The sequence below is a fragment of the Osmerus eperlanus genome, chromosome 6, assembly GCF_963692335.1.
Source record: "Osmerus eperlanus chromosome 6, fOsmEpe2.1, whole genome shotgun sequence".
In the NCBI taxonomy this organism is placed as follows: domain Eukaryota; kingdom Metazoa; phylum Chordata; class Actinopteri; order Osmeriformes; family Osmeridae; genus Osmerus; species Osmerus eperlanus.
In genome coordinates, this window is record NC_085023.1 from 9742279 (window position 1) to 9762025 (window position 19747).

The 19747-nt window shown below is 40.7% G+C and overlaps 2 protein-coding genes across 5 annotated transcripts; one reads left to right on the forward strand and one right to left on the reverse strand.

Annotated features, from left to right (window-relative positions):
- Positions 1-411: 411 nt before the first annotated feature.
- Positions 412-11242, forward strand: selenou1a (selenoprotein U 1a). Of its 2 annotated transcripts, XM_062463343.1 has the most exons (7): positions 427-540; positions 7162-7432; positions 7920-8099; positions 9198-9289; positions 9400-9540; positions 9660-9824; positions 10195-11242. In XM_062463343.1, exons 2-7 carry the CDS (start codon positions 7225-7227, stop codon positions 10288-10290), a joined length of 882 nt encoding a protein of 293 aa, XP_062319327.1. In that variant the 5' UTR covers positions 427-540; positions 7162-7224; the 3' UTR covers positions 10291-11242. The 2 variants fall into 2 exon arrangements, with proteins under 2 accessions (XP_062319328.1, XP_062319327.1); XM_062463344.1 differs by lacking the exon at positions 7162-7432 and having other exon boundaries at positions 412-540.
- A 278-nt stretch (positions 11243-11520) lies between these two features.
- On the reverse strand, positions 11521-19147 carry sfxn3 (sideroflexin 3). 3 transcript variants are annotated; one of them, XM_062463342.1, is made up of 12 exons: positions 18960-19147; positions 17635-17808; positions 17100-17270; positions 16349-16447; positions 15674-15749; positions 15264-15349; positions 15047-15174; positions 14814-14863; positions 14540-14589; positions 14374-14421; positions 13003-14222; positions 11521-12946 (listed from the first exon to the last, which is right to left on the reverse strand). In XM_062463342.1, exons 2-11 carry the CDS (start codon positions 17796-17798, stop codon positions 14126-14128), a joined length of 969 nt encoding a protein of 322 aa, XP_062319326.1. In that variant the 5' UTR covers positions 17799-17808; positions 18960-19147; the 3' UTR covers positions 11521-12946; positions 13003-14125. The 3 variants fall into 3 exon arrangements, with proteins under 3 accessions (XP_062319326.1, XP_062319325.1, XP_062319324.1); XM_062463341.1 differs by having other exon boundaries at positions 18964-19145; XM_062463340.1 differs by lacking the exon at positions 18960-19147 and adding an exon at positions 18098-18123.
- Between the last annotated feature and the right edge of the window lie 600 nt (positions 19148-19747).

The window sequence follows — 19747 nt, forward strand, 5'->3', positions numbered from 1 at the left end:
ACAATCATCTCCATTCTGCACATTATCATTCCCTATCTGTAATTATACTGCATAGTTTGCTTTTGCACTGTTTAATTGTTTAGTACTAGGTTTATCTCACTGTGTTTGGTACACCTCTCCCCATATTTATACAAAACATATCTGTACAATTTGCTGGATCTTTACTGGTACCATTCACATTCTATTTACTGTTAGCAGTATTGCCTGCATCACCTATAGTGTCACCCCTGAGTGTCACCAGGGTTAAATTGTTTTGTACATTTTGTCCATAAAGTACCTAGGCTAAGGTTACAATTATTTGCAATTAAACATTTGTCTTTATGTCAAGATTTGAAATACATTTTGGCAAATAGAAATTCTGATGGTCAGTTGGACATACTGAATCGTACTTGTCATTTGTTTGTGCCAAAGGGACAAGTGACATTTTTTATCTAGGTCGATTAGTTTTCCTGTGACTACAAAGCTGTAGTTGCAAAATGAGATGGTACGCATGCGCTGACCCACATTAGATTACGGTCCGTCTGGTTCTCTGTATACATTGTGAGTATTTTATATTGTTTAAATATGTAATGCACTTGGCACATATCATTGACAGGTAAGATAAATATAGCAAGTCCGATGTGGTTTCAATTCCCGGTTAAAAAGATGACTGCAATTGAAGAAAGATATCAACAATTACCGCGTAGGCAGCTACTGTAGCTCTGCTGTGTAGCTTTCGATGTACTTCGCCTACTGTAAAGGCAAGCGGGCATCGAGTAAACTTGCCAATATAATAATGCAATGCAGTGAGTGCAGTTGAAGTTGACAGGTGCTTTGCCACATAGCATAGCTACTGGATAGCCATAAATGATTTGCAAGCTCTGGCAGTCTGCGACACCAGTTAATTAGTTACTACAACAACCTTGTGGTCTGCTGGTCAATGCAAGATATAAGATCTACTGCACTAGAATTAGGTGTAGTACGTTTTCCTTCGTAGTTCTCGTTGCGTGCCGTAGATTTAATATGTTTCTAAACACCTCCGTTTGTAAACTCGTGATACGGCGTTATGTTGTACAGCATATCGTACCAATCTATGCCAACATATCGTAGGCTAGTGTTTATGAATTCGTTTTTTATCACTCGCTTAGACACAATTGCCAAAATGTGTAACCTCATTTTATAATTGCTCTAAATCCCACACATAACCTAATCGTGTTGTGTATGTTCCTATGACTGTGATGGTTTTGCTAGACGTGCATTCTCAGCTTAACAGTTTGCTGAATAACCTCGTTAGTTCACTCAACAATACGAAAGGCCGTCTCAAGGAATGGTAGAGACAACGTTAATATCGGTAACTTTTCCCGAGTTTTCTTTCAGCCTACAGTACTAGCTAGCAAGTTAGTCGAGTGCTAATCTTAGTCTAATGTTACCACTGTCCTGCTTTTTAAAAGGTTAACAAAGAGAATCGTCATTATTAGCTCTACTTACCAATTCCTGTTATTTTTCCTTCATTGACTTGCTATTCTGACCTTGAGAATGGTACGGAAATCATGCAATTTCCAAACTAAGTTAGAGCTAATAAAACATGTTAAAAGTAATGGCTGTTTTTCCGAGACCCCCTAACAGGCTGTGACTCTTTATCAAAAGCTGCGCCTTTTGTAAAAATATGTTATTTATTTGTCCGTCCAAAATAACTTGTTTCACTGCAAGTCATTGGGTCCTGAGCATTAAGTATAGCATTTCAACTTCATGCAGTGCCCGGTTGGCGAGATCGAGCCACAGACACACACACAGATTCCTGGATTTATAGTTTGGTATTTCTGTTGTTGTCTTGTTATGGGCAGCAATAGAATTAATAATCCATGCATAGAACAGATTCAAAATGCAGTCTTTGGCTTTCAATGAATTCAGTTGTGAAATTGATGGCAATCTAACCTACTGTCTGGACCTTGTTCAGACTTGCACTTGTTTAAAGTCCATATAGCCTACACTAAACCAAGGTAAGTCTCAGAGTAAGATACCGTATGCAGGGTGGATGATATAGTACTGAATCGGCTTAACCACAAATAACTTTCTAGGCTAAATTAAGTTTGTGGGCTTGGAGTAAGTATTACCTTTTTTGAATCAATTAACTTGTCTCTCAAACCAATCTCGGTTTGTGTGGTCAGTCTGCAAAGCTGTTTTCTTTCAGTGTGTTTTGGTTCTGGAAAACATGTTCTTAATTGAGTGGATCCAGCTATGCTGTTGTTCAGCCAGGAAACTGTTGTGTTCTGTAATGTGGAGCTAACACTGTTATGAACCCTTTTTGTTATTCAAGAACAAAGGAGACTAGCCAGGCTTGACCATAACATGAGTCACAGCCCACACGAATGCAGCATAACTGGTTAGTAGCAGGTTGATGTCCCTCACGAGACCTTCTTTAGAGATGGCTATGAGTTGTCGATTTTTTTGTTGTTGTCCAAGTTCAGGGTTAGGCTAAATCATGAGTCGATTTGTTATAGTTTTGAAGTTTGAAGTAGATTTGTAAAGTTCACTACCAGGTTTTCAGACCATCAATAATAATCAAGAATGCTGTTTAAATGAAGGGACATACGTGTTTTTAATAAGTCTTTTGTTTTATGTCCGTATTTGTTGGTCAGCTGTCATAAATATTTTTATTAATTCAGTTGGCCTACATTTTATCTGAAAATCAGCTTGACCTTTTATGCAGTGACCCAGTGTTTTGTTTTGGAATTACTACTGTTTGAATTCTCCTTGAATTCAGTGCAGGCCTACAATGGCAAAATGTTGTCTCTAAGTTTTCTCTAGTGGAAAATACATTTCGACATGCCAAAATGTCATTTTGACTAGTTAAGATGCTAATATCAGATATCTGTAAAACAATCTGAACATGTGTAGCCAATGTTAAGTCATCAACCCACTCATCAAGTATGTAGACCACCCGCACCTGCGAATCGCTAGCTTTTTGGTGGCCTAGCTAGTAGTGGTTGCACTTGAAACAGTGTTACTGTTAGAAAAAAATACACAGAGACAATTTTTTTATTTTTTCTTGACATCCATTATCATCTAAAATTACTATTGATGTTAAATTAATTAATTTATAACAACAATTGAAATCCCTGTAAAGTGAATTTCAAGTTTTGTCTAAACACGTAAAAAAATATAATAAATGTATTGCTTAAACACAGTAGTGTAGCATGTAGTAGGCCTACTGAATTGTGGAGTTGGAAAGTTATTTTTTCAAAATTTGTGTTCAGGATTTTTGGGGCGGGGCTGAAACCATGCCTCAATGATGCAATGGAGGCACTGGGCATAGCTCCTCCCCTAACACTCTAGTAACTAGAGAGCGCATAAACTGTTAACACTAATAAACTTATTTATTGATAGCCTAACGTTATTTGGCTAAGTCAGCGTAGTTACATATCGATAATATGCTACTCTAGCTGACTTTGCATAAAAGTGAGATAAAACATTACCGTTCCGTTGCAGTCCGAGAAGGATGAGATTGATTCCAGGGTAGCCGGTTAGTGTCCTCTGAATTTGATTCTGACTAGGCTCAAACTTATATGGCTGTGTAAAGCCAATCCTGCTAGTAGCATCGATTTTTGTTGTAGAATTGTAGTGTTTTTGTTGTGGAGTCTAACCCTTTTGTTGAAGCAGTATTTGACAGTTGAGAGAGGAGGAGCTTTCCCACAAGTGGGCGTGGTTTCAGAAACCTCAGCAGAGAGGACCTCACATGGACACACCCCCAGCGTTTGAGATCTGAGAACTGCAAATGTTTTCCAGATTTTTTGATAACTTATTTTAGTTGGTGTTTTTTTTATCATTCAAATTTGTCTGGGTGGTTAGGAAAAAACATTCTGTGGTGTGATAAACTCAGAACACATATTTTATTGTAATTTTACAGGGACTTATATTTATATCTATTTATATAAATATATTTATTTGTAAATTTTCTGACAGGCTATCCGATATCTTTTCATTACCATAAAAAATAGAAAAGTTGAGAAATCATAAATAACTAATGTATATATTCCAATTATTTTAGTGGCATGCACAATTGCATACTACAAATAAAGGGTTTTCATCCTAAATGATATTTTTTATTCAAGTTAATATTTTTTATCAATATAATTTTGTCACATTCGTTTTGTTCAAATGAGATTAAATTATAAAACAATAACATCAGTAAGAAAAGAATGCTACATATTTTTAACACATTTTAAAGTTTTTCTGTAAGGTTAAAGTGTAACTTGAATATTTGGCATAGATCAATGCGTTTTGGTAGGGAAAATATACATTACGGTAGAGAGACCATACTTCGGTAATGAATCCCACTCTAATTTTTAGTTTTACTTTTAATCAATGAGAATGGTTCAGGCACGTTGCTAAACATAAAGCTCTACTGGGGCACAGGCCCCTACTCATCATATGTACAGTTCAGGGAAATTAGTTTGATATCAGCTTTGGTAGGGACATCAATAGTTAATGCTTTTTTCGCAATATATCGTTTAAGCTTCATGTAATAGGCCTATAATACATTGGGCTCATGTTGTTATTAGGTTTGAGTCCAAATAAGATGATAGGTTGGCCTATTATTTAGAAACAATGTTGCCCTTTGTGTTTGGATTAATCTCTGAAGGGAATGTTGTTGAAGGTAATTTTTCCCACCTATCATACATGTAGTTCATGTCTTTAGGATCACATAATGATACAGCCACGATTTCTGCAGGTGTAACCTTTGTGCCCAGCTGGTATAACTTTCCATGGAAGTTCTCATGTATCTTGCAGGCAAGTCTTCCTGTCTACAACTCGGGGGCTGACAATCTAAGGGCCTGTGTTTAAATAACTGTTTTAATAACAGAGTAGGGTTCTTCAAGAAACGTCTTGTGGATATTTAGGATTCAGTGTTTCCCCTAGGTTTACAGCTTTGGGGGGGGGGAGGACCATGTAGAGACAGAAATGACATGCCGCCGTGTAAATAAGATAAATGACATAAGGCATGACATAATAAAAGAGCACGCTATAGACCTGTTTTATAGGAAAGGTAACCTTAAATTACTTATTTTGGGATCGGGAGCTATATATAAAAAAATAAAATAAAGATTCTTTTTTTTTTTTTTTTTTTTTTTTAGTAACTTGACCTTCCAGGAGGGGGGCGTGGGGTGCCGTTGGGGGGGCGGGGCGGGGTGGGGCGCCCCCCTAATATAATGGTAGGGGAAACACTGGGATTCCTCTGTCAGGTTTTTGTTAGGTTACTAGAATAATAATAAGACTATCTCATGAACTCATGGGTAAAAAGTTTTGAAATTTGGCACATTGATACAACATGCCACGTTTAACCCCAACACCAAGAATGTCCCACATTAGACCTTAGGGCAGGGGTTCACAAACATTTCATCCCACGTCCCCTAAAATAATGGTGCCAGTGACTCTCGACCACCGCATCCACTGAGGTAGCCTGGCTCTGCCCTCCTACCTACTTCCGCTCAATTTTATTTTTGCTTCTGTACATAGGTCTGGCCATGAGGTACGTAAGTCAGATTTTTCAGGTTGATTTTCTACCGGCGAATCAGCGAACAGAGGGAGTGGGTGAGAACGATGATGTTGATGCCGTGCGCTAGTTTGTGTTGTAGTTCCCTAATGGCGGCGGAAAAAGATGCGAGCAAAGACATTCGGTCCGTTGTGGCAACGCTGCCGAATATCCAACAGCTAAAGCCGGAGCAAACACGTTTTGTTGGTGGCCATGATGTTGTGGCCCTCCTCCCCACGGGGTTCGGGAACAGTTTGATTTTCCAGCTACGGCAGCTAGCTCTGTTACAGTAGTGGTGAATAGTGACGTGTCGTTCGTGAACGATTCGTTCATTTTGAACGAATCCTTACAAGGACTCGGGAGTAACGAGTCCTCTCAAAGAGTGATTCGTTCATTTTCTCGTGGCCGCGCATCGGGACTGTTGCATAGGCTCGTCCAAGTAAACAGAAATGATTCGTTCATTTCCTGAATCGGTCTTCGGGTACGAGTCTTTGGATCATTTTTCACGTGACCTGCATAGGCTCTGTAGTGGTAGCTAGAGGAAACGAACGATTCGTTCATTTCCCGACTCGGTCTTTCTACGAGTCTTCGGATCCTTTTTTCTCGTGACCCGCATTGTATTTTTTAGTAGAGGAAACAGTTTCCTCATTCCCTTTCGCGTGGCCGCTGTTTTAGTAAGACGTGAATGATATTCGCTCAAGTCATCATACTGACTGGTTTTGTTATTTTCACTTTACATTTACACTTACAGTTTAGTGCAGTGTAATTGTATGCCGTGATAATTAAATGCTAGTGTGATAATAAATGACCAAATCATACAAACTGTCATGATACATTATTTTAATGCAGGAATTTCTTTCAAAATAGTATCTGCTGGTTCACATGTCATGCACTAACCTACATGAGAATATGAGACGTGTTTGCAGTCGACGCCCCCCCCCCCCCGTTGAAATGAACGAATGACTCGAAAAAAGATTCGTTCATTTTACTGAACGAGATCCAAAGAACCGAATCAGTAAAATGATCCGAACTTCCCATCACTAGTGGTGAAGGAATTGGCTAAGGCGAACGCTAGCGATTGGATATGGCAGATCAGAGTGGCTCTGGGCAGATCCAATAGTTTTAAACTTTAACAGAGTACCCGCCTACAAGGAAGTCAACGCTTGTCAATGGAGCGAGGCCAGACTCTGTACAAATGCAATGTACGAGAGTCTGGTTAGGACCAGGCTACCACTGAGGTGGTTTACGTATAAAAATGTTGCACGCAAGCGCACACAGGCACTAACAGGCCTATCCAAAAGTGATGGCATTTCCAATTTTTTATTGTGGTCTTGGTCCCTGTTTGCTGTTTACTTTGACAAAGCAGAGAAAGAGTTTTATGGACACTCTTTAATCAATCTTTAATTAGAATTGCAACTAGTCAAAACGACATGCTGTTGGCTTGGAATTCTCAAAAAACTATTGTTGATATTGTTATTGCCGCTACTGATTAAATGTTAAAATGGCTTGCTATGATATGCCTATATCCATTATAACAGTTTTGTTAAACCCCACAGAGCAAGCTAGAAACACAAGTTGGATGTACAGTGGCATGCTTTAAAGTTCATGTTTCAGAGATGGTACACACTTGTTTCTTGTTGTTTTTCCAGATAAATCTCTCAGGGTGTGTTGTAAGCTGAGTCAAAGAAAGCACTGTTAGGCAGACTCCCACCATGTCTCTGGGTCGGGCTCTGTCCAGGTGTACAGCCACAGCCCTGCTGGCCAGGTGGAAGCTAACCCCGTGCTGTCCTGCCTTGATGCTCATGGGCATAGCCTTGAACAGCCAGCCTTCCCCCACAGCCCGATCCCCTCCTCTGAGAACACAGACTGCTCCCTTCCACAGCAGCACAGCCAGTCCTGACTCAAACAAGCCCATATCAGGCAAGACATAGCCTATATCATAGTCTTTGCTCCAGTCATAGAATCCTTCCCTGACTTGTTAATGTGACTCAGCTGCCCGTGGGTGTAACCTGTATTACTCGCCTACTAATGTGCTGTGCTTCTGCCATTCCCTTATCAAAGCAAAAAGGTATGCTGTTGTTGAGTCTGTTGTCAGATAGTCATATCATAACAATCACATTGACCGAATTTACTAGGCCAAGGATTGGATTTCATGATTACACCAGGATTAGATCTTTAGAGGAATGTTTTTTGGTCAAATTGGAACAACCCCTTTTCTACCACAGTGTATCCATGCCATCCATCTTAAAGATGTAATTAAATTTGAACATCTGTTAATGAAAAATTATGTTGCCTTCATGTGACAGACTATGCCATTTAGTGAGGATTTATTTAAAACCCATACAATAATTCAAATTGATATGAAACTTTGTCATTTATGTTTCTCTTTTTCTCTTGTGTGTTGCAGTGTATTCCTCCGGGCTGGAGGGGGAGCTGTTGGGAATGGGGATGTGGTCTCTAGGTCTAGGGGCGGTGGGTGCAGCTATAGCTGGGATCTTATTGGCCAACACTGACTTGTGTCTGCCCAAAGTTGCTCAGGCATCGCTGGAACACCTAGAGAATGCGGACCTCAAGTCAACTACAGATGGTGAGAGTGGTGTCCATTCCAACTCCTCATGACTCGTCACTTTCAACCTGATTCCAATAGACAATGGAAATCCACAACAATTAACTTCACCCCAGAACTTTCATTGGCATCAACCAATGAAAACTTAACTGTTACGACCACATGCCGAATATTTGTGTGCTGTCTCCCTTCGGTCTCTCCCCTCGCTCTCATTGCTACATTTAGGTGTCTGTCTGTGATTGGCTGTCAACTCCAATCTTTGTCACCAGCTCACTGCTCCCAACCAATCAGCTTTTCATCCATCTTCCATTTAAACCTCACCTATCTTCTGTTCGTCAACCAGCAAATTCTGTGTTGTGTGGTTCAAGTGGGTTGTTTCTGTGTTAGTTAGTCCAAAACACAGAGTACAAAGTCAACTCCCGAACAGAAGACCGGTTTTGGTTTAAATGGAAGACGGACACTGACATAAGTTGGCAGCAGTTGCGGCAGCGACATGGAACAAAGATGATTTAACAAATCAGAGACGGACACCTGAATGTTGAATGAGAGAAACAGGCGGGAGACAAAAACAACAATACTGACACAGACATGCAGTACATGCACATTCATGCTGCATGTTTTTGAATCCTACAGAAGTTAATGCAGTACTCGATGCTAATCCTACAATGCTAATGTTCATTGCTTAAAGTAAAAGGGTGAATGTAGACTTGAGTTTTGTGTTTTAGTTCTACCATTCCACATTCTTTTTTTCCTGTGCTGTTACCATGAACAAGAGTCACTGTTTCAGTCCTGTTCCTCTTATAGGGTCTCTCTGTCATCATGTGTTGGTTGACATTATGGAACAACTATATTAGTGTTTGGCCCTGTCAAATCAAATGAAACGTTATTTATATAGCACATATCATACCAGGAGGCAACACAAGGCGATTCACAGAGGTGAAGAAGGGGGTGGGCGGGATACAAACACTTAAACTGTCAACAGTCATGTTATTAAAAGTAAACCCTATTCTCATGAAGTAGCCCAGACCCTCTATCCAAAGGTGCCAAAGGAAACACCATACGTAACTTGCTTACACTTACATTGTGTCAGTGGTCATGGTTGTTCTCTGTGGACTGCAGATGAGACGACCATCAAAGCCGGTAGTTTGTGGGCGAAGAACGGGGCAGTGATTATGGCCGTACGGCGACCGGGATGATTTTTGTGCAGAGAGGTGATGTCCCTTTTCCTCAAATGTTCTTCCTATAATATCGCATGTGAGTATGTACCAAGGTATGAATGAGTTACTGAATGTTGATGTGTGGGTGTTTGTGTCTTCTGTAGGAGGCCTCTGAGCTGTCCTCTCTGAAGCCCCAGTTGGAGGAGCTTGGGGTCCCTCTAGTTGCCGTGGTGAAGGAGAATATTGGCACAGAGATCCAGGACTTCAGGCCGCACTTTGCAGGGGACATCTACATTGACGAGAAGGTGAGACACAGGGAATTTCTACCTCAAGGACAGTCTCTCCTTGTAACTCTACCTGTATTCAAACCATGGCTCTGTATCCTGAGTAAGTGTGTTATGGTTTCTTGTGTCTGTTTTTGTAGCAACACTTCTATGGCCCCCTCCAGAGGAAGATGGGCGGGCTGGGCTTCATTCGTCTTGGAGTGTGGCAGAACTTCATGCGGGCTTGGCGCTCTGGTTACCAGGGTAACATGAATGGAGAGGGCTTCATCTTGGGAGGCGTGTTTGTCATTGGAGCAGGAAACCAGGTACAGGGCAAAGCATGGTGGACATCATATAAGCTTGTATAACCTGTATTTAATTAATGTTATTGTATATTTAAAGGTACAATTGATACATTTCAGAAAAGAAAAGTGCTTTGTACGCTAATGAGACGCCCTGAGAGTTATTTTGCAACACAGACAGCTCAGTGCCAGTGGAATGTCAATTTCTAATCTTGGAGCGGCCCACAACTTTCCACACACATTATCAATTTCAGCAATCCAGCTCGTCCTTGGCTTATTTTATAAAACCATTGTCAATCAAACTTTCAGACAAGAATTGGGGGTGCTGTTTCTCAAATATGAATTGATGTTGTAATGTTACCTATTGTAGCTTTAATGTATTTTGTTTTTTCAGGGAATCCTTATGGAGCACCGAGAGAAAGAGTTTGGAAACAAAGTGGACAACACAGAGGTTTTAGAAGCTGTCAAGAAAATAGTGCCAGAGAAATAGATTAGTTTTGTATGTTTAAAAACTGACATAATTCAGTTTAGTGTTCACCAACATACATAGCCATGAAAGCCATGGATCACAACTCTGCCACCCTTTGCAGTTTGCTTATGTATTGACAGATTCCTGGTAGTGTTAATGTTTCTCACCATTTCACCATTTCAGTTGGAACATTTTGAAGTGAAAGATACTCTATTGTGATTGCAGAAGGACAATTCTTAAATCAAATACTTGATTTAAACTGGTATGGATAATATAAGGTAATATGTAAGGTTCTCAGCCAAGTCTCTTACAGAACACATTCAATTTATTTTCCTCAGTAATAATGTGATTGTTCTAGAATGCTCAGGTAAACTACAATGCTCATTGGTTGGTCTGAAATCACCCCCAAGCCCATCTTCTAGTGTTGTTTGGGGACAAAGGAGAACTGTCTGAGGTAAATTAGGATGAGCCAACACATCAGCATGGCTCAGCCATCTCAGGACAAGGGTTTGTTTTCAGACCGACAGTGGGTTGGTTGCAATACGAAGGGTTCTATAGGCAGCATCCATTTCATTCAGGTATGTTACACTTTGGAGAAGGCTCTATTTAAGTCTGGGCTGTAGTCCACACTTTTATTTAATATTCTATTTAATTTAGTGCTTACTGATCCAAACATCTGTATGGTACATGACCATGTGTTGTTTTTTTTGTGTTGCACACTGAGTTGCTGTTTGTTTCTGTTCTGTTCAGTTTCTCACTGTATGTCTCCAATCTGCCTGGTTGTATGTGTAGTCTGTGTGTGTGTTTATGACAACCTGTTTCGAAACTCAAATGAGGTGAACAGGTTTGATACACCAACACACACAGGCTCTGCTGCCACCCCCTGATTGGCTTATGCTTTGTGTATCTGATGCAAGTATTTTATGTGTTATGGTGTGTGAATGCCAACCTCAATAAATGTAGATGACTTGTCTGTATTGTGTTGTTTCCTGCATCAAGACTGGTTTGACAGTTTAGAGGGAACTGAGAAGGGAAGTTGTTGGTTCTACAAGTAGAAGGGTTTCACCATAAGCAAATGAGTCAGTAGTCCATTGAAGTGGTTGCTGCTTTTCGTTTTTCATTATAATCCTTAAACCTTTTACCAGCCTTGGAACAAATGTGAAATATAAGTGGTCATGTACATCCAATTCTAGGTGGTTGAACTGGGAGTTTTAAATCGCAAAACATATTTAATCAGATACAACTAAGTACGACATTTCAATACTTTATTCAATTGCTCTGAGTATGTACATCTCACATAGGTCCAGATAGGTGTAACATGTTCCAACACGATACAAAATAGAGGGAAACATCAAGCATCAATACTGAAACTACATGGATAAAACTAAGCTACATTCACATGAAATACCATTCATGGAGTGTAACAATATAATAGATGTCTTCATTCATGCTTGTCAAAAAAACATTTCATGACAGGAATAAGTGAACCTAGATATGTTTTTTTGTGACTAAACCCAGGGAGAGGCTTAATAGAGATTGTGGAAACAAAGACATTAAAAGTGGTGCTTATCCTTCATCAACAATTCAGACCTGTTGCTTTCTTTGGATAGACCCATGGCGTTGACAGTTAACCCACAGTACATATTGTCCTGCATCAAATGGATACATTTTACATTCTGGTTTATGTTTACCTTTAACTGCAAGTTGTCTAAAATGATCCGGTTTTGTTCTTGACCATTCGGCACCTTCAACATGTTAATAATTCACAATAAAGCTTTAACTAAAAACCAATAACCAGTGATGTGGGTTAATATCAAACACAAAACACAAACAATACATTAAGACATTTTGCCAGTACATACTTAAAAAGCGGTAGTAATTCCATTAAACTATTGTCTGCAACACAGCAGCAGCACTGCAGGACTAAAATATAGTGCAATTTCACTCAAGATACAAGGGACCCCCAAACCACTCAATAAGAAACCAACACACAAGAGTGATGAATAATATAAATATAGCAAGGACCAAGACACTGCCCTGCAGTGCACCTAATAATCTACAGTACAGATTATTACCATCAGCACTGAGAACTGTTGGCATCTGTATGGATGAGGTGATTCATTAATTACTATTGCATTGCCGATGAACTTTCAGAACAGTCCCTTCTAGGTTCACAATCAAATATGTCTTACTTCCATAAAGCTGAATTGATAAACTACAAAGCGTAATTTGGTAAACATGCAACACTGTGTTAAATTATGAGTTTCACTAACACGCACAGAGACGGGGTTCAGGGAGCATAACCAGCACCATCTAGTGGACAAATATAGAAGCACACCCTGAAGTTGAACATCTACAGTCTATAGTGACAACAAATCATAATGAATATATGGTCTGTTATATTTTATCTATCCCACAAAAAATATATACCATAGTTTATATTCCTTGGTTAAACTGTATGAGATGTATACATGGCCGCACTCAACAATCACCCTATCGTATAAGTACTTTAACTGCTACTGTCAAAAAAGAAAAACAACATGAATTTGTTTTGATCAAAGATGCTCTAAGCTATATACTTCTAGGTTCAGTCTGTTCAGATAAATATAAAATAGGTCTATATCCTTTGTTATTTGGTACACATACAAGTGCAATGCACACAATTCAGTACTGACATCTTACCATATATATATATATATATATATATATATATATACGCACGAGAGTGCGCACACACATATATATATATATGTGTGCGTACTCTCGCTATTGCATAAACTGGTATCACGCCTTTCTATTAAAATGCAGAACACGGTTTTCATTCTAACCGTGCAATCAGGTTAATAAAACAACCGAAAGGGGTGGGGGGAGTGTGTGTGTGTGGGGGGTGCTGTCAATTAACCAGGGGTCACTATATAATATAGGGGGACAATAACATTTTTCCAACACCAATACAATAAAGTACATTCCTCGTCAATTACAACAGTACTACATGACACAACTAACAAACGCATAACTTTGCTGAAGTTACAGAGATGCAAATCTACTTCATGATATCTCAATCAAAAAAGGCCTTTGTGCAATCATCTCTACGGCCAAAACATTGTTTTATTGTTTTGCTGGTTTTAATATGGGCGTTCTTACTGTGCAACATAAAATACTATTCAGTGCCATTGCATCCCTATGGTTATTGCCACATTAAATATACACCTTGGTACTTGGTTCCACAGTATCAGGGAGTTGGATAAGTACACTTCAATGGGCAGTAGAAAATAGGCATCTAAACAGGATTTCAAACACGAGGGCAGAACACAAGGTCTGTTGGTGTGCTTATAACTTTTTTCCTGAACAATCATGCACATAGTTGATTTGGACTAGATATCTATCTATAGGTAAATTATTTAAACCCTATTTAGGTAGCGTTCTCACACATAGCTCAGATTATAATGCCTGAAATGACAAAAGCAAGCAGCAACAGCATGAGCTAAGAAAACCACTAAAATATTGAATTGAGTTACTCCAAGTGTGCTTGCAACTCTTAAAATAGGAAAACTGGTGAGGTTTTGTATGATAAATTCCTTGCTGAAAATAATTACTTTCCACAGGGTCCATGTGAGGGACCAGGCCCGTCACAGTCCAAAAACAACAAATTCTTAGTAACACTTAAAGGAGTTCATATCTAATCTGAACCCAATCAACCCAAATGAGGAAAAACATTTCAATGTTTTACACAAGACATGTCTTTCTTAACATTTCTTTTCCCTTTCAGCTGTGCTCAATGATCTGTAGTAGCAGGGGTCAGCCAGCAGAGGTGCTGGCATGTGTGTGTGGGTGTGTATGTTTCTGTTATCTGGTCCTACAGGCCTTTGTTGAAGTACACAGTGGTAGTGTGAGGACTGATTTGTCGTATCTTTTCCTGTAGATCTGGTTCTAGGCTTCCAACACTCATGGAACTGCAAGAAAAAAAAGAGAAAGAGGGAATCGATGAGGGGAAAAGAAGGGTGGAGAGAGAGAGGGGGGGTGTCAGAGGTGCAGAGTTGAAGCATAGGGGTTCCATATGACGCATGAGGGCCTGGCTGCGACAGATACATTGGGTGCACTCACCTCTTCTGAGGGAACAGGGCGCAACACAGGGGAGTAGCAAACACCAGGCTGGGATGAAGAGAAAATTAAGAAATATAGATCAGGTAGACTTCAATTGAGGTGCTGGTACTGAGCATGTTATTGGTGGTACTGGATCATAAGGTTGAGGTGGGGCGGTTGTACTTACCACAGACCCACCAATCCCACCTGGACTGGAGCGTTTAGGACTGGGAATCGCTGGGACAGATTAGGAAAATACCCTTTTCAGACTAGTCATTTGTGGTGTACATGTTTTTAGTTTCATTTTTTAAAATCTGCAAACAGTTCTACACACAAACAAAGGTATTGTGGTACATCAATGTTTACATTCCACCTGGTGTCACCCTTACACCACTGCACCAGCAGTCCCTTTCCATCATAATGCGCATGCACACAGGCACACACAAGTATGTTCTGGTTACCTTCATAAAGGCCCTTTGTTCCAGCACGTTCATGATGACTGGCGGAATGGCTGTTGAAGAAAAGAAAGAAGGAGAACGATTATCTTTAAGGGGCTCAAAGAAACCTTTCACTACGAAATATAACTTATAACACACAACTCCCATCATACATACAGAGGTTTGAAATGTTTTGGTGAGCCAATTAATCCAGTGGTTGTAATGCAGTTAGATAGTGTGCCCCTGGCCCTCCTCACCCATAGCTGGCACTGCCATGCCGATACGAGACACCACCACCTGTACGATGGCTTGTTTGGCGGCACCGGGGGACTCTCCGAGCCGGTTACCATTCTCGTCTGTCACTGGGATCCCGTACTTCAGCTCCCTGAGATAGAAGACAGACATATTGATGACGGAGGCAGTGAGTGAATGAGTGGACGGAGTGTGTGACCATGGTTCTGAAGCCCCGCTCACCTCTGCCTCATGAAAGGGATGTTGATACAGTTGGCGGCGGCCACGGCGGCGAAGGGAACGAACCTGCTCATGATGGCGGGGAGACGCTGGCGGGGGGGGGAGGGCGGAGCGGAGTTAGAATATATACACGTGTCATAAATAACACGACTCTGCTCAAGCCAATAGAGAGAAGTAACCTGAAGTAATTTTGATAGCTATGTAAATCAGAGGTTATCGACTCAAAATTCAACATGCATATGATTCATGTTATGCCGACAAAGACTACAGCTGTTTTAAATTGGAGTGTTGGACAAAGGTAAGGCTCAAGGAATGCAAAGCAAATGTCTAGGGGATGCAAATGGAGTTAACGTCTTCGTTTGTCCATGGTGAGTAAGGCCTGCAGGACCACTGTGCTCATGTAGTAGCAGTACCTTGGCTAGAGTCTTCAGCCCCAGGGCTGTGACAACCGCTCCTGTAGTGGCACTGATGTATGCTGCACCCAGCTGACTGAGGGAGAGCACACACCGATTAAGAAATTGGGCATCATTCAAAAAAATTGCCAGTGATATTATAAACCGTACACAGTCCTGAGGGGGAAAAAACGCTGTCTGTTTCGTTTTAAATAATACTTTCTCAGACACAAAGCAGATTGTTACAACCCATGCTACAATTATGCAAAGTCATCAGCAACATAGATCAAGCCCCGAGCCATGACCACAGTCAGGAAAAAAGCATGATGATGTTGCATGATTGATAATGAGGTTCTGGAGGAAAGGGATCCCGCCTCAACATGCTCCTTAGTTTATAGAAGGTTGCCTACCATTGGCCTGTGTCCTGGACAAGACAAAACCCAAATGTAGGCTTAAACTAAACGCCATGCATCGGGTGTGCAGACATGGGTGTTGAGCATGTCATCATGGGGCTATGGAGCATGCCGTACACGCTAAACAGTTAAACATTATACCGCTGTGAGGGGACTGGACTGGGACTATCCAGCCAGGTGACTACTGTGGTACTGATCTAGTGCTGCTGTTGTTGATGGACTTGTTGTTGTTGTTGTTGTTGTTGTTAGGTATGTAGGGAGGGGGGGGGCGGCTCCTCCATACTTCACGGTCAGGGGGGCGTCTCCGCTGCGGTTGGTGTAGTTGACCACGGCGTTGAAGGACTGGTTTACCCACTGCCAGAACACCACCGCTGGAGTGGTCCTACAGGGGGAGAGGAGGGAGGGTGGAGAGAAGGGAGGGGAATGAAGGGGAGGATAAAAAAAGATTAGCGAATGAGAGATTAGGGTGAAAGACCAGTCTACAGTATGTACTTTGCATTTCAGTATATCCTTATAGTCTACAGATTGCCTGCAGTTGGTCTCCAGTGTGAATGACCTCCGTCTCCTTCACACTACCCCACAATAGCAACTGCATGCCACTCTGCTTTTGTCCTCTATTGGGAATGCAGAGCCTTATGGGAGACATGCACACTCAACACATGTACAGTTCACTACAAAAGTCATCTACATACTCAAATTCTCACAGCATACAGTTTAGGCGCGTATTCAAACATGCCTACCTAATTCAAACTTGGAAAGTATTTCCATTAGTGACCCACCGACATATACACACACACACAAGCGTGATTGCACATCACTGTATTAGATTAAAAAGATTATGCAAGTGAAATATAGAACAGGCAGATTTATGCCAGTGGGGATATTTTCACATCCTTTGCGGGATAAAATGACAATTTGGCCACCATTGTCAGTGAGTGTGCTGCTTTCTGTCTTAAGGCGCATCAGGTGAAAGACATGGAACTTTTTCAGAGAATTAACCCCCGTCACAAAAAGAATCTTCCTGAAACTCCTACCTGTAAAAGGTGAGCATACACCCGGTGACGGACATGTTCACAGGCACCTGAGCGGACATGCGACCAATCACAAACATCTTTTCCCCTGTGTCAGGGTGGAAAGCGGAGTCGTAGACGTATTTGGCTCTCCACAGCTCGTCCTCTGTAAGACCAGGCTTTGCCACCCCAGTCCTGGAAACACAGACACACACACACATCCATCCGCTTTTAGTTTTAGCTTTAAGTGAAAAGTAGACCGACTGACTGACTGGATTGCTTCATTACGTCTTTATTTAGATACATATGGTAAGACATTGGAGGCTGGCGAGATGACAGATGTTAGCCCTAATTAGAGTGCATTAAATAGCCCTGGCTTCTGTTTGTACTGCCATAAGGGCATATCAAAAGGACATCAGGAGCAAACCTTGCTTGAGATTGACTCAGCGACCATACCAGAATGCATCAACATGAAATCCATAGATTTTTGAATCGATGACTCCATTAATGAAAAACAATCCCTCTTTTGGATCTTGACCTGACATGACAACTGTAATACCTGTAGTTCTCCACAGTGACTCTGGCCTCCTCCAGAGTCTCAGAGGACAGCAGCACAGTCCTGGGGTCTGTGACCATGAAGAAGTGCTGGGCACGACCCATAAACGTGCTCTGGTCCCATCTGGGCTCCTTGATGTTAATGTCGAGGGGCAGTTCACCAGACATCCTCAGTTTCCTTGGTGGACCAGAAACACATTCATGAATATTAACTTTAATTTACACTTTTGAATATATTATCTAAATAAAAAGATATAGAGATAGGTCTATATTTAGGAGATATACCTATAATATGATTTCTAGTTTCACATAGTCAATTATTAAATAGCTTGACATCTCACATTAGCAAAAGGTCAAACCTGTAATTGTGTCATTGAAACAATTATCAGATGGATAGAAAAAGGAACTGATTAAATAAAAAGATAATTCCTCTTTTACTAAGCCCTGACAGCATGGTAAGCCCCTACCTCTGATCCATTTATAGTTCAGCAGCCAACCCACTTTTTTATTGGGGGGAGCATTCTCCCAATCCTTCTCAACCCAGAATACAGTTATCAGGGATGTGCCTGGACAGCAGACATTTTTCAAATGAAGACTAGTCGGTGTCTTATTTATGAACATTAAGAGATAGTTGCCTTTTTTACTGTGGTTTTACACGTGACTCCAAGCATTCTCAATCCCAAAGCACAGTCTTGGTTCTCTTCGTACTATACGTGACTAGAGCAGTCGTGACAGAATGACCCGACACGCAAGAATCTAGCCTGGCAGTGGTAGCAGGAATTCCTATTCTTCTGTATCTAACCAAACCGGCCAACCGTACAGGGAGCACTAGTCAACTAGCTACTGTGACTGAAGCGTGGGGTAAAATATGTACCAGATAATTTCCAGTCTAATGATGAAACAGTAGATAAGTAGCTCCAATATACAGTGCTAGGACTAACAGTAGGATAGTACTAGTGGTTGGCTATACGTTTCTTACCAAAAGATTGAGAATACATTTTAGCAACCAGATACTGTAAGGCTAAAGAAAATTCTATCTCGTTTCTAAAATACTACAGTAGGCTTCTGGCAAGCCAGTGATCACTGACAGATAGCTAGAAGACTAACCCTAGTATTGTAGCCCTGCTTTCTTACCATGAACTAACGTTACTACTGTTACCTTCAGCTAGCCTGGCAGTGTTTGCTAGATAGCATGCTAGCTACCCTATTGCAAGGCAAAAAGATGAAACGGAATGCTATTTTGTCTGAGCATGAGCTCTTGTACAGTACAGTAGTTTCTAGTTAATCATTTAACATACACAAATGCATATATCCATAAAATAAACACACCTACTGTAGGTTCAACGACCACCAGCTGGGCACACTAAAAACCCTAGTGTCTATGACCTACTCCCAATAACACCGTACCGCTAGCTAGCAATAGCTGCTGTAGTGTACACAGTTTCAGTTTCCCAGTCTAACTACCTTGAAACACCAGTGAAAAAGCAAAAAGGGCGGTGTTAAAATATGCACGGTTGTCATTTGTTCAATCGTGAAAAAGGCGTTGGCTACAATCGCGGGGCGTGAGGGATAAATAGAAGGGGATTGGTCAATAGCTCACCAAGGCCGAACTAAATTAATTAAATAAATACAAACTGTAAAACGGGATTATTGTTAGGCTAGGTATGAACAAAAGACAGTACTATTTACAGGCTAGGCATAATAGGCAACTAGACAACAACAACAAAATACATAAAAACATTGCTATGTAGGCTAAATACTGTAACGAATAACAGAGCGAGGCTTATTCACGGATATTAAATGAGTAGATTTTCTTATTTTCTTTGTTAGAACAGTCTGTAAATTAAAATATGTGTACCCATGTTTTTTTTTAATTTCGCTCTAGCGTCGTTGTTTTTGCTAGACTGTAGGCTATTGTAGTTGAGATTTTGCACCTGTAGTTCAGTTAGTATTAATTGCTGTTAATCACAGCTAAGATGTTGGCCTATAGTGACTTTAAAACGTGCCTGGTAAATAGGCAATGGACTGTTCCTTTCCTTGACTCTGCAATCTAAATACTGTTAGATATGCACTTCTGATTCTTGATTTTCTGCTGTAGGCCTAGTCTATGCTACTTT

Coding starts and splice junctions, on each gene's coding strand:
- sfxn3 (XM_062463340.1), bottom strand. Junction 15,750..16,348: donor GACGCCCCCCTGACCGTGAA/GTATGGAGGAGC, acceptor GCTCTCCCTCAG/TCAGCTGGGTGCAGCATACA. Junction 14,422..14,539: donor GTGGGATTGGTGGGTCTGTG/GTAAGTACAACC, acceptor TCTTCATCCCAG/CCTGGTGTTTGCTACTCCCC.